This window comes from Bemisia tabaci, chromosome 8, assembly GCF_918797505.1.
Source record: "Bemisia tabaci chromosome 8, PGI_BMITA_v3".
In the NCBI taxonomy this organism is placed as follows: domain Eukaryota; kingdom Metazoa; phylum Arthropoda; class Insecta; order Hemiptera; family Aleyrodidae; genus Bemisia; species Bemisia tabaci.
Genome location: NC_092800.1, coordinates 22,674,558 through 22,689,876, shown reverse-complemented (window position 1 = coordinate 22,689,876; position 15,319 = coordinate 22,674,558). Strand labels below are relative to the sequence as shown.

General features: G+C 38.4%; 1 protein-coding gene across 1 annotated transcript in view; it reads right to left on the bottom strand.

Annotated features, from left to right (window-relative positions):
- Positions 1–3,175: 3,175 nt before the first annotated feature.
- Positions 3,176–15,319, bottom strand: part of LOC109032622 (transmembrane serine protease filzig) — a 110,058-nt gene continuing 97,914 nt past the window's right edge. The window contains 4 exon segments of the mRNA XM_019044853.2: positions 3,176–4,735; positions 6,484–6,638; positions 7,556–7,821; positions 8,903–9,092. Of these exon segments, the coding sequence (XP_018900398.2) occupies positions 4,571–4,735; positions 6,484–6,638; positions 7,556–7,821; positions 8,903–9,092 (776 nt within the window). The 3' untranslated portion in view covers positions 3,176–4,570.

Here is a 15,319-nt window from a genome sequence, read left to right as displayed (position 1 = left end):
ACTTTGCAGACAAATTCTCCTGGATACTCCGATAAGAAACTTCGCAAAAGGTAAGTACACCCTAAAATTTGATAGCCGTCCCGAGGATGCATGGTTTCACTACTTACCTCGACATCCACATTTTACGTGGTTATTTTATCATTTAAGATCGGCTATTGTAGCAGCCATTTATAGTGTCAAAATGGATGGCAATGGCGTATACGTGTGATCAGATGAATTTTAACTTTGAAGTTGGTTTGAGAGGCCCCACAAATGTATTAAATCAGGACTACCGCTGTGTGTAATTGCTTATATTCTATCCATGCCTGCCATTTTAGCCGCCATGATGAATTTACGAGCTTCAATATTGGCCAAGAGTAATTTTTGACTTCATATTCGTAATGTGCGACCCAAAATACATCAGAAACGATACCCCACTCGACGCCATACGCCGATACCAAAAATACAGGTTTCGATCGGCGGCCATTTTGGCCGCCATATTGGATTCTGGTTTTTTTTATGGGCCGTACAGTGAGTTGTAACTCTGTTTTGAAACCTGGGACCACACAATACAATCATTGGCCGCCTTACTAGACGGCCAAATGAGAACTCAGCGATTTTCGCGCCGGGTGGGTATTTTCAGCCGCCATGTTGGATTTGCGACATTTTTTTTGATCGGAGGGTATTTTAAACATCATATTCGGATTTTACGACCCAAAAAACATAGGAATCGATACCTCACATGCCATAATACGGAATTTTCAAAAATAAGGCCTACCGAGCGGCCGCCATTTTGTTTTTGGGCTTTAGGCGCTTCCTGCACGATTTTCAAGGTTATCACCATCCAAATTCTGATTCTAGACATCATAACGAAGAGATTGATACCACTCGCCAACTTTTTTCAGAAAGTTGCACACGGATGTACATATGAGAACAGACTATACCTAGGGGATCATTTTAAAGATCTTTTGACGGAAAGGCGCCCAGAGTTTCGAGACAACAGCACGGACAACGGAAGAATGAACAACTTGGAGATCCACACTTGTGACATAATTAAAGCGGTTAAAGAGCTAATTAATGACAAAGCACCGGGTCCTGGTGGGATTCCTGTCGAGTTGGTCAAGTACGGGACTGCCAAGCTCTTTGAGTGCCTCAGAAAACTGATGCAACAATGCATCAGGGGTGACGAGGTACCAAGGGAGTGGAAGGAGTCTTGGATCAAGGCCATCTACAAAAAGAAGGGAAGGAAGGACGACTGTAACAACTACCGGGGGCTCTCAGTGACCGGGACAATAAGCAAAGTGTACGGGAAGATACTGAAAGCGAAGATCGAGGACGAATGGCAGGATCACGAAGCAGAGGAGCAGGCTGGTTTTAGAGCTGGCAGGTCTACGATAGATCACCTCTTTGTTATTGTCCAGGTCATTGAGAAGAAAATGGCCGTAGCTCAGGAACTGCATTTAATTTTTGTGGATCTCCAGAAGGCGTATGACAGCGTGCCGTTGGTGAAACTTTGAGAGGCCTTGGAAAAATCGAATTTTAACGGGGGGTTGATTGACGCTGTTAAGCGATTTTATAAAGGGAGTTTTACCAAAGTTAAGTGCCATGGGGGGTTGTCAGCGGGATTTTATGTGACTAAGGGTTTAAAACAGGGATGTTGTTTGTCGCCAACATTATTTAAAATTTATCTCGAGTGCGTGCTAAAAGAATGGAAAAAGAAATGCTCTGGTATGGGTGTCCCCTTGGGTGATCTCGAAACTCTGTTTACTCTGTGCTTTGCTGATGACCAGGTGGTGGTTGCTCAAGATCAAGATGACGCGGAATACATGATGCGCAAGCTAGTAGAAGAGTATCGGAAGTGGGGTCTGGAAGTCAGCATATCCAAATCTGAGAAGATGACTTTTGGCGGTGATCAGCAAAGCATTGAGTTGGAGGATGGGCAGCAGATCAAAGGCTGCGAGCACTTTAAGTACTTGGGAGTGCGGTTGACCCAGGATGGAAGGACGGATCAAGCTATCAGGGAAAGGAACACCTTAGCAAGGAAGGCTATAGCGATTTTAAATGGAATCCTCTGGGATCAGCGGATTTCCAAAGATAACAAGAGGAGGATATACAACGCTGTAGTCAAAAGTATATTAACATACGGATGTGAAGTTTGGCAGCTGAAGAAACGGACACAGGATATGCTAAGAGCAACGGAGATGGATTTCTGGAGAAGGTCAGCAGGAATTTCTAGGAGAGATCGGGTCCGTAATGATAGAGTGCGTCAGATAATGGAAGTCGAAAATGACATCGTGTTCGACGTCATGACCAAACAACTTGTTTGGTATGGTCATGTCAATAGGATGACGGAAGAGAGGCTGCCAAAAAAGATGCTTGATTGGGTTCCTCCTGGGAGGAGACGTAGGGGACGCCCAGTGAGAGGTTGGCGACAGGGGGTGTTAAATGAGATAAGAGATTGTCAACTCCCTGATGACCTGTGGGAAGACCGAGCTTTGTGGCGATTAGGCGTCGCACAGCGCCAAAGAGCGCTATAAAAGCGACTCATATATATATATATGTAATTCCGGAAATTTAATTCTAAAATCAATTATGGAAAAAAGAGGTGGAAACAGAAAGGATGAGAGAGGGGCAGGGGGTGAGGGGGGGAGAGCGAGAGTGATAAAAAAACTTATATTTGTCGGTTTAACGTCTTGATTTATTCTGTAATTGTTGATACACAAAGAAAGGGATAAAATATGCACAAACATTTATTTCAATCGTTGAATGTTAGTTTTTTTTCAACATGTACTGGAACAAGTGAAATAAATATGATAATATCACAGGAATAATATACACACATAATAACAACAACAAGAATGAACCATTTGAAAGAGAAACCTGGATAGAAAACAAGGACGAAAGAGATAAGGGGTAAACTGATTTAATTTGAATCATTGATCCAGCGGTATCTTGTTTTGAAAGTATTAAGATCATGATTAATGAGTTTCATTGATCAAAATCTGCATATAACATGTTATGTTATGCTTTTATTGATAACTTTTTGGTTTAAAGGTGACCAATGATGCTCTCGCAACTTTGTTCAATGAAACTGAGCGTGATAAATGCGAATAACGCAAATGAAACTAGATCGTGAATTCAGTGTAAAATTTGAATTGTAGATGTACGAAAACATCCTACAATATGGTAAATGTAATTTTGGTTGATTGGTAGCTATAACATTTCTGGTGAGAATCAGGACGCCCGAATCAATTGAAATCCATCCGGACATCTTTGAGCAGAATCGAAATTGAGGAATTTTAATGAAAAAATAACAAAACAACGAGTTGAATGAACGAAAAACAATGAACAAAGTAATAATTTTCTTCGAATATGATTCCATATTATTAAGTAAAGAGTAAGAGAAGATATTTGCAAATTGTTAAAAGTTAAAAATAAATATGTGACATTAATAAATAAATAAATATGAAAACTTGTTTGTTATAAAAGTATAGCTGTGTCCATTTGTTGCGGGGGTGTTTTTCATATCAATTTTTCAATTGGAGTCATAAACTATAGACATTAAAAATTTAATATAACATAAAAAAAGAAAAAAATATTAAGTGGCACAAAAATAACTCTTACCTAAAACACTACATCGTGTTGTTTAATTTATTTTTACGTACTTTAAATTTACAGTTAATTTAACTTACTCTTTTTATTACTTTTTGTAAAGTATAACTTTCACGCGGGTTGTTGTAACTTTGAAAAAAGTTTTATTCTTCAAGTAGGTACTTCATGTTATTTTAAAATTTAATCCACGCGTTTTTTCGATATCAAAAATTACAAATTTGGAACTTTATGAACACATATTTACAATTTGTATACAAATTCATTAGTACCACTATCAAAAATATATTGACATCGATTTTATTTATAAATCCATTCATCTAATAGAATTTCAACATTTACTAAACATTTTTACACGGGAAAAACTTAACTATCTACATAATATCAACAGTGAAAAATCATCAAAACTAATATTTTTGGTATAATTTTTCTATAAGGCTTCACTGAGCGTTCAAGGTGAGCATTCAAAATTAGTCACTAATCCTTTTCTTCCAGATGAATCTTAAACAAATTTGAAACAATCCATGGCTTTCTGAATGGTCTTAAGGAGCTCAGGACAAACATTTTAAATATTTATTTTTTCCAAGTACCTATTAAACTTTCAACTCCTGCAAATTTCAATAAAATTAAGTCCTTGCAATTCTTCACCCATGATAGCTGTTTCATTCATTCGACTATCAAATGGCTTCAAAAGCCTTCCACCAAATTGCTGCAAGATTATTGTAAGCAATTGAAGAAACATAATCTCATTGCTGATGAATGCTGATGGCAATGATGAGTTTTTTTAAAAAAAGCCGAGTTGATTTTCGCAGAGTGACAAACTTAATTGGTTTTGAGTCGTAAGATAATATCCCAAAACAGATTCCTGTTGAGGTAGTAAGAGAAGTCACTGAAAAAGTTTTTTCGACTGCATTACAAAATATGGGCATCTGATTCAAAAGCCTTGCGTCACGATTGGTCAAGAAAGTAGTTCAAAGCCACCTCATGCGACACCGGTGATAGTTTGGAGCCACGGTTTGTAGTAAGTCGTTCGCATGTAAACACCGGGGAGGTATGGTGCCGCACACTTGATTCCGTGTGAAACGGTTCCCGCTAAGACCCAATGGCCATCCTCTCGTTCGATCATCAAAGGACCACCACTGTCACCCTGTAAGAAATAGCGAGAATGAAATGATTAATATTTTAGAAAAGTTCTAACAAAATCTAGAAATACTTGATTTAAAATAGGCGTCTAAAAATATTTAAAAAACTAAGGATTAAGGAGGGATACAACTTCAGACTTTCATTGCTCCATTTCGATATTGATGTAATTCGGTTCTTTTCTACCAAATTAAGTTAGAATCAACCTCGAAACCAGATTTTCTCCCCTTTACACAAATAAGACTTTGTTGTGAAGAATTTACTTGACCATGAATCTTAAGACGCAACAAGAAATTGTTAAACAGATGGAGTAAAGACTTACTCTTCACGGCCCAGGTAAAAATTGGCAGTAGAATCTGTGTTCCAAAATACCATAGACCTACAGCCGGCTGTAGGATTTTCAATAGCTTCTATAGCCGGCTACACAATTTCTTATAGCCTTTTATAGCCGATGGCGATTAAGCAATGGCCAGGCGATAAAGTGTATGCTAAACGTTAATAATTACGGATGCTAGGACTTAGTGAGTTTTTTGACTACCGCTCTCTTTTTGGGCCATGGTATCTTGATTTATTTTGCGAGGAAAGCTCCGTACTTTTGATGGATGCCTGCCGTTACTAATATATTAGAGCGCCTTCAGTTTCGTATGATGCTGTGCAATACCTCTGGTGTGAAATAGTTGCTTCAAGCGCCGTGGCACACTGCGGCAGGCGGGCAGCCAGCGCGAAACGCGCATTGGCGCCTGCAAACCTAACAGGGATATTTCACGCGTTGCGCAATGCGTGAAGTATCCCTGTTAGGTTTGTAGGCGCCAGTGCGTCGCCACTCCGCTTTGTGTTAGGCTCTAATATTTAATCTGGCGGAATCAGCGTTATTCAACTCATGATTTTGAAATGTTTGCAGATCCTGTATTGATTATTCTCATTTTAATTGATGAAAAAAAATATGTATTAAAGGAAGATATAATGTGTGTTTTATAAATATTAAGGTGGTTCCGTATCAAACTTAATGATTTCCAAAGCACACGAATTTCTACACAATTCTTTTAACCTCTTATAATCGATGGAGAAAAACCAACAGCCAGGCGATAAAGTGTAAAGCCCGGCGACAGGAACTATAGCCCGGCTGCAAAACTTTTTATCGTTTCGTATAGCCCGGCCGTATGATTATCTCCGCATTCTACAGACTATATGATTTTCTGTAGCCTTCTTTAGCCGGCTATAAGAATTCCTATGGTATTTGAGACACAGCTCTTATTGCCAATTTTAACCAGGGGGGTGACTAAAGACATTATGCGGCAACTCACGAGTACCTGAATCACATTTTGCTATCCAGAGGTACAATTTCTAGCTCATCTGTAAAAACACTCACATGTACACCCTGACTAATGTTAGATACGTTGTTTCTAAACTGAGCCAGAAATCGTAGTTCCAAATTGCAAAATGTAGTCAACTGTCCAGATCCAAGAGAGTTTCCCGGAACTCCTCTGGAAGTCTCCTGCATTATAAAACAAACGGTCAACTTTTGTGAGGAGCATCCGTTTGTCTTTCCATCAAGAGAATCCTGCTCAATAACTTTACTGAAAACTCTTCGTTCTTTTCGAAAGAAAAAGGTAAAAGAAAGACGCGAAGCATTTAGCCATCCTTTCAGAGACCGAGTAATAATTAACTGTTAGCAATTTAACTTTCGAGATGTCTCTGAGAAATCCTAACGTCATTTATTTGTTCACGTGGAATAAAATGATTCTAGGAACTTACTTCACAAGAGTCTCGCTGTCCGTTGGCGTAGCCCGCGCACAAAAAGCTGCTCAGGATGGTTTTCGCGTGGCCGGCTGTGTGGAACATCTCTTGACATACGTTGTTTTCAATAACAGGTACCTGGACTTCTTGTAGGACGCTTGGTACACCTCCGCCTGCAATCAAAGATGACATATAGGTCAAATGAATTTTATACAGCTTGAGTCTTTTAGAATTTCATGGAAGCGACACTCGCAGCAAAGTACTTCTCATTACTTTTAACTCTTCTTGCATGGAACATGTCGATGTGTTCAAAGTGTAAAACCACTGCATTGCAGTGTTCCAAAATTTCAGCTCCTATTTTATTTTTTTGAAGAGGCGAACTTTATACCCCTACACTCATACCGAACATTCTGCTAGGAAAGAATAAGATGTAGTAGTCCTGCCTACGTGCTGATTGTTGTAATTGATAGACAAAGCGATAGACAAAGAAGACATAAGGAGGATGAAGTGATCCTATTGCGGTTAATTTGGGTGGTTTCAATAGACAAAACAAGTAGGTAATAGAATAACTGACGGCAACTCACGATAGCCCCTCTAGTTAGTCCATCATTTTCTCACTTAGTTTATAGGAACCACCCAAATTAACGAATAGGATCGCTCCAAACCGCTTATGTCTCCTGTGTCTATCGCTTTTTCTGTCAATTTCGACGATCACCCCGCTGCGCTGTGTAATATGTGGATTTTTTATTCTCGTCGTGTCGACATTTTCATCGATCAGCAGCCCGGGGCTTTTGCGGAAATCGAGATTAGCTCCTACGTCACACGCTGGATCGAATCAAAAGGAGAAGTCAGAAAAAATCTGGAAACTTTGAAAGCTCATATTTTCGAACATATAGAGCAAAGAAGTACACGCGTGGTTTTGTTGGTTTTTTCGTGAAGAATCCTTGCAGAAACACCCCGTGAAATTGAATTAGTGACGAAATAAACATCAAAATTTGGAAAAGCCAAAAATTTCGTGTCCGACTTCTCCTATTAGCTCGTTCCACTGTGTGTCAGAGAAGCGACGATTTGTGCTTAGAGTGAGACTGACCGTATTTCAGGCGACCCCAGCCGGTAACGGTGGCGATTTTGCCGGTGAAGTCCTCGTCGTCCCTGGGCATGCAGATGGGGACGATGTGGGCGTCGAAAGTGATGGGCGACTCGAGCTCGAGGAGGGCGATGTCGTTCTCGAAAGTGGCCGCGTCGTACTGTCGGTGCACGATCACCCGACGCACGTTCTTGCTAACGCTCCGTTTGGATTCGAGCTCACCGCTGATGTCGTACTCTCCGAACACCGCCACCAGATTCGCCAAAAACCTACCAAAGAACACACAAAAAAACTCAATTAAACGAGGCATTTTAGTTCAAATGGTAAATAATCCTCAGCAAGAAATGAATCAGTGAGAACGAGAACACCAACTCGAAATAATGAAAATAATCAAGACCATACACAAAACTGCACATGGAGCTTTAAAGGGCCGTCCGTAGATTACGTAACGCTCAAGTGGGAGAGGAGAGGGGGTATTAAGGAAGGTGTTACACCATTTTGGTTTTATGTGTTAAAGGATAGGGACCTGCGTCACAAAAGCGTCGGGAGGGGGACGGGGTCAAAAATGCCGAAAAACTGCGTTACGTAATTTAGGGACGGTCCCTCAGGGCCCAAAAGGGCAGCCAACATAAGCATTCAAATTTTCCAGAACGATATAATATTACAATTTTTATGACTCGTTGGTTTTAAAGCACGTATTCGACTTTGTTTTTGCAAACATTCACTCATTTTTGCGGAAGGACGCTCGCTTATTTACAAACCTTCCTGTCTATTTTGCTCTGATAATTTTTAGTCTGAGGATTGGCAGCGGTATTTTTCTAGTGCTTTTCGTGTTAAAGATTGGTTTGCCTTTTTGGGCCCTTGGAGCTCCCATGTGCGGATCCAGACACTTCGAAATGTACTTGAAATCGCACGTCGAGAGTGACAGGCGCGCGATACGACTATTTCAACCCTAGAGCAGCTCAAATTGCATAGCTATCAAATTGAAGGAGCTCCTACGGGAGAGCACGGTCAATGGCATTGCAAGTATAGTACCTGTTCCGCGCTCCGAGGCTTACTTTGTCATATACTTAGTTCATTGCTTTTGTAAGTAATGAATACAGTGTTTTGACGTGACTCCAATTCGTGCACTAAATTCATGATGAAATTAGATAGGTTATTTCAAATATTCCCCGCATATTGATCAGTTGTTTCCGGCTGCAGTTTGTTCAATTTAGATTTTCAGTGATGTATTCTTTTTTCCAGCTTTTCCATCTCCAATGTAAAGATGCGAACTTTTTAATCGATTGATTGTTGAAATACATGCAGTTTGAAATGTGTAAAATCCTCAACAAAATGGAATCTATTTACCCGGGTTGGCAATGAGCAGCTGTGATGACATGTCGCTGTGTTATGAGAACTCCTCCACATTTGTTCTTCGTAAAAAGTCCAAGCCATGTCGCCTCTCTCACCAGCACTTGCCAAGGCCATTCTCCAAATGTTGACCCTTTACCTCCGACAATTCGACCATTTTTCTTCACCAAAGGTCTGACTCCACATTCTGTTGGACAAAATAAACACATTTCAAAAATTTTGGATGGCAGAATTTCGTAAAAGTAAAATTATCAGTTGATAGAAAACCTAAATGTTAATGGACCTGTGGTCAGGCGACATGTTTGTAATTTTCTCCTTCCTTTGATTTCACTGATTAGAGCTTTTATCCTAGGCAACATCTAGAAATCTGTAATAACTGAGACATACACTTTATAGATTCTGTAGTTAAAGATGCAGTGAAATCTTACATTTCACATTTTTATGCTCACATCAGGTTCTCAGCAATCAGTGTAAATAGACTAATAGGATATAATTTTAACTTCAGAAGTTGCTCAGTTTGCCTGAAAAATCTGAAGTGGTTTTTTTTTGGTACCAACGAATCATATTGAGTTGTGCAACGCACAAAGTGTGAAACCCCGAATCTCCATTTACGGCGTTGCAAACTTCCTGTCAAACTTTATTTTTTCATTGGAAAGCTATAGTCAACTTATTTCTTTCTTCTCTGTCAGTAGAATACTCCGTAGTAATTTCAAGCTACATAGTTGACTTATTTCTCTTTGAAAAATAAAATAGGAGCAGAGAGTTTGAAACACCGCAATAGACTGATTTAGTGGCTACGTTGTCCGATACATCGGAATAAAATAATTGAAATCGAATTGGCCCGTTTGAGTAGCGATTATTTTTGCCGCGCGCTTTGAAAGCGCGATAAAATTATGACAGCCAATCAGAGGGTTGAATTTTTTTAGAGTGACGTTATGTTTTTGTTTACATCTCAATCAGCAAATACACCAATCTATCGAATGACTTAATCACCAGATCAGTCCATGGAGATACGTAGTATCGCACTTCAACCATCAAAATCACTAACCAAAATTTGACAAATACGTCAGTTGGTGACCTGTAGATCGGGCTCTTACCAACAGGTGTAATTATCATTCTCAGCAGGGCGAACAAGCACTAACTTTGCGGGGTGCTAATAAGATACAAATTGAAAATTAAATATTTCATCAACTAGTTGAGCGAGGAAAAGGCAACGTCAACGACAGCGTCAACGTGCGGTGGCGGAGAGAGTTCCGGCTTGGAACGGGTGAAATTATTTTCCCTTTCGCGAATCGCGCGGCGTTTGGGCACGTGGTGCACGATCGATATGGAAAGACGCTCGAGGTAAATCGTAACTCCGCTCTCTCATGAGCCTTGGAAGACATGGCATTGAATGGGTACTGGAGCTCATCTCCGAATGTGGTTACGTTTGTACATGGCGAAATGACGAGGCGAGCTGAGAGCCCAATTATTCGAGCTAATGAAGTGTTGTTCGGACGCATTTTCCCAGGTGTTTCAACGGCTGATGTCATCCTTGCTGCCTCCTCGAGCCTGCCTACGATTTGCATAATCATTTCTTATGGACATCGAATTATTGATGCCTTAGGTCGGGAAATGTGTAGCTCTGTTGCAGAGTCTCAAAACGTACAATTGCGTTTTTATTTTGCAGTAACGACCAACATATATTTGTTGCATGACATTTTCTTTGAATCGTTTGGAACGAGGTGAGAGAACTCATCGGCAGTTCAAGGAACAATTTAAGTTGGTTTTCTCTCTTTGTCTCTTGAAAAAAAAAAAATAAATAAATAAATAAAAAAATAAAAAAATAAAAATAAAAACAGGAACGGAAATTTGTGCCTTTGCGATTGATAATACGCATTTTTTACTTTAGCCATCGATATATGAATTGCGAAACAAAAGGTTGTGCCATGAGGATTTAAATACATTACGAGGAATCAATCTACATTGCGCTGTGTTCCAATACTCTCCCGTTTTGCTTTGTTTTTTTTTTGTTTTTTGTTTTTTTCCCAAGGATGCATTTCTTCAAATTTACTTGCTCAGGTGTGCGTATAGCAAACTCAAACTTTGACCGCTAAATTTTTTAGCTCAGTTAAGAACATGATAAAGTCTCAATGTCTGGTTTTGGCGCTCAGTTATAAAGAGAAAATCGATCTTTGAACTCATGTTATATGTGTGTGTGTGTTTTTTGTTCATAATAATTTCAATTTTTTTCACAGTTTCAAATGGAAAAATATTCGCCTCATTAAAAGAAGGAAATTTGCGTTCTGCGTTTTGATAGTTCTGAAGGTTTACCCACCAAAATTACTTTTAATGACACGCAAAGCTGACCAGTGACAAATGAGTGGAAATGAATATGATTTGAGATTTCAAGTCCAAGTTGTTGGTTCATAACTCTCATCTGAAAAATATTTCTCCTAATTTTGAAAGCGTATGGAGGCTATTCAGCAAAAACTAAGGATTGAAAGAAAATACATAAACTTTCCTACTACGTTTCTTTCTTCTTTCGCGGTTTGAAGCTTTGCCATTTTTATCTGGTTAATTGAGGTGTGACTAAGCAAAATTTAGATGAGTATGGAGGGCCTCAAACCACAAAACAGGTTCTATCAATGCAACTAGGCGACTACTGATATTTTTTCTTCGTAAACCATGATATTGCCGATTTTCCTTTAATTCTGATAACTTCACTAAAAAATCTCTAAAAAGGCAAGCAGTACAAATCCTTTAATATTTTGGTACTATGGCAGATTTCATTCCCTCTACCAAAGCGCAATTGTCGTATTTTTCTTGGGTTCTATTATTTCACTTAGCTTTATTTATAAAATGCAGTTTCGAGTAGAACTGTAAATTTGGAAGAAATAAACGCCTCCTGATGAAGTGACAGATTTGAAAGGTAGGAAAAACTGACCGCCGAAAAGAATCATATAGCAAAGATGATCGCTTTGCCTCAAGCGATGTTTTTAGACAACCCTTGATACAAAATTGAAAAAAAAGATACGATTTTGAGCCGAATAGCAGTTATTAAAAATAAAAATGTAAATATATATGTAAAAAAATGATAAACGTATTTAATTATGTACTTTTTTAAAACTTCCGATTAAGTTTTTTAGGTACATTATTATGTACCTCTGATGAAATGAGAAGTATTTACGGGCCTCAGTCTGGCTAATAATTGACATACCACGTCTTACTGTATTTCTCACTTTAAAGGAATAGCAATACCCAAAAACTGTGGTAAAATAATTCAGAAATCGTAAAAAAAAATCCAAAAGTGTACCGTAAATCTGTATTGCACGCCATTTAATTTCATCATTTTGAGTTGAGGAGCAAAAATGACACTTATGTCCCACATTAATTTAAAACTTGTCGAATGCATTATCTTTAAAAGTTGATGAAAATTTTAAGCACAGAAAAGAATCTCAAGATACACAAAAGCTTTCCCATAGATAACGTATACTGAATAATCAACGTCCATTTTTGAGAGGAAACTAAGAAAATCGACTCTTCCAAATCCATATGTACAGTATATACAAGGAAATGAGTACGATTTCAAGTATGAATAAATAGTTTTATTTCATAAATATTCCATGATTTGAATATTCTATAGTATTTATTTGTGCTTGTGAAAGTATTCCATGGGAGGAAGCTCATTCCAGATGCTGCTATTCTGGTTTCTTTGCCAGTCAATCAAGATATAAAGCTAGTCCCCGAGATATTGATTCATCCCATAAGTGTTGAAACATGCCTCAAACGCACGTTCAAACGACTCATCCTGAGGGATTAGAAAAATAAAATAAAAAAAAGAATAAGTAAAATGTGTTCTTCAATTGAATAAACACCGAGAAATAATTGATACACAAACTTCACATAGGCTGGAAATATTGGTTACCCATCGTGTGTACTCGATCTAATTTTGTTCTCGACATGTGTTACGTCATTTTGGACGTATCGTATGAGAGAGAAATTTTCTGCGTTTTCGTGAATGTAGGTCTATTCTATTCTAAACGGAAAATCTTTTTTTTCCCTTATTGGACGTGTTTGAATGTGCTACTCAACGATAAATCCGGGTTTTAACCTAGCGTGATAATAATATAAAAACAAATAAAAAGAGACAATCACAGGAAGATGCCAAACTGAGAGCCCTGATAATAGTTGTCATTTCACCGTCTAAGTTGTAATTTTTCTCACTTTCAAGTTAAAATGAGACATTTTCACTGCATGTTACACGAATAATTTTGACAAGAAAATATACTCAAAAGTTGCAATGCTTAACCTCTGAACCTAGCTTATTTGGTCAATCCTGAGCAATATATGTATCTTCTCTGAGATTGTTAAATTGAAAATGGTTAAATAAAATTTAAAAAAAGCTGGGACACTTTCGCGGAAACCAAGTATCACAATACCAACTATGCTCCTGCTGCATGATTTTGGCGACGGTGATAAGGGTAGTTGCACCAGCCACCTAGAGGTACGGTTGAGTCAGCCGAAAATGTGGTTGAATCAACCATACCTCTGTCTGGTTTAACTACTCTTATAACTGACTCCAAAATCAGCCAGGAGTAAAATTGAGATTATGATTCTTTTTTTTTTCAGTGTTCAGCCTTCCGTGGCCTCTTAAATTGTCAGTACCTTGCCGTGCAACGCAAAAACGCCGTAAACGCCGTTTTACATTTGTTGGAAACAATCGATCATAGCAGAAAAACTTGTGTACCTCGGGACATTGTCTTTACAGAATTCTTTCTAAAATAAAATCAAGAACTTAACCTGAAAATTTGAGGTGCATGCGGGTAAAACGGTTTTTTATTTTATAACGTTTTAAGTTCCAAAAAGCAAGGGAACATCATGATGAATTTACGGCGTTCTAGCTTAGCACGGCAGTAACCAATTTCTCTGTTTACGCACAACTTTCCATGCTCCGATGGAAAGGTAACCACCAGGTAATATCTAAATAACCTGCGCTTGACTAATATCTTTTAAAAAATGAGGTTCCTACATGTGATCTTATGCCCCAATTTAGGGAGCTCAGTCCTACGGAACGAGAGTAAAGCGTTCAAATTAGCCGTAAAAAGACCGTGCATTGCTCACAGGACCAGGAGGAATAATTTTAAATACGCTCGCTGACGGCAAAACAATGGATGAGCAAGTATTCAGGACGGACGTGCCCCGTAATTACATCTATCCTCTCATCTGTGGACAATGACGTCTCTATACGTCGCCGTCCTGAATGGATGACCGCTTGACCAGTTGACTGATTGTCAAAATTCTTCCTCGAAGAAAGTCTACCGACCCACTTCGAGGAGCAGGAATATTTTTTGAATGACTATAAGGGACGTATCATTCATACTGCCGTGCCAAGGAAATGAACCTTAAGGCGTTGCCAAATTTCTATTGATAAATCACGAATTTCCTTGTAAACTTATGAATATTCTCCTTCCCATTTTTCAGGTAATTTTGTTCGCAATTTCACCTGAAGCTCCTAAAAATGTCGAGGTAAAACATTCATAACTTTCCTCATAAATAAACGTTTTATCGAAGGAAATTTGGCAACTCTTGAATGTTCATACGGCGTTCTTCCTTAGCACGGCAGCATAGCAGTGCGGTTAGAATGACCTATTGAAACATCCCATGGAAATATCGCAGTGAAATACTCCCGTCCGCAGGAAAAACGCCATAATTCCAATCAAGACTTTTCATTTTTCTTTCACACATACTATATTCTAATACGAGAGAACCTGATCACTATACTGCCGTGCTGAGGGAAAACGCTGTAAAAACGTTTAGGCGTTGCCAAATTTCCTTTCATAAAATACGAATTTATTGGGAAAGTTTTAAATATTTTTCCTCCAATTTTGTTCGTAATTTAAGCTACAAAAGCTGAAAATTTCATGGAAAAATAAGCACGACTTCCTTAAGAAATTTTTAATTTATTAGGGGAAATTTGGCAACTCCGGAATGATCATATGGCGTTCATCCTTAGCGCGGCAGTATAATTCTTCATTTTGTTCATTTTGTTCTTGGTTTTGCTCATTTGTTCATTTTGAATTCTCAATGGTATGCCGTAGTTATTTTAGAATTAAGAAGGATAAATGGTCGTTAATTTTTCGGGAGTAAAAAATTTTGTCGGTAAAAAGCTGAACTAATTTATAATGGAGTTACGGCGTTTTTGTTGAAAACGGCAAAATGGAAAGAAAACGTCAGACTGCGTTACAATACAACCCTTGCTGAACGATCTTCTCCTTTGTCGATATTATTAATTATAAATTGTTTTAGAAAATGTTAAAAAAGTGTAAACGAACTGACCCCAAAAAAGCCGTAAAAATCAAATTTAATTTTTTCAATTTTTTCATTTTCTTGAGTGACTTTGACTTTGAAGTTCAAGAATTGCACACCATTTCT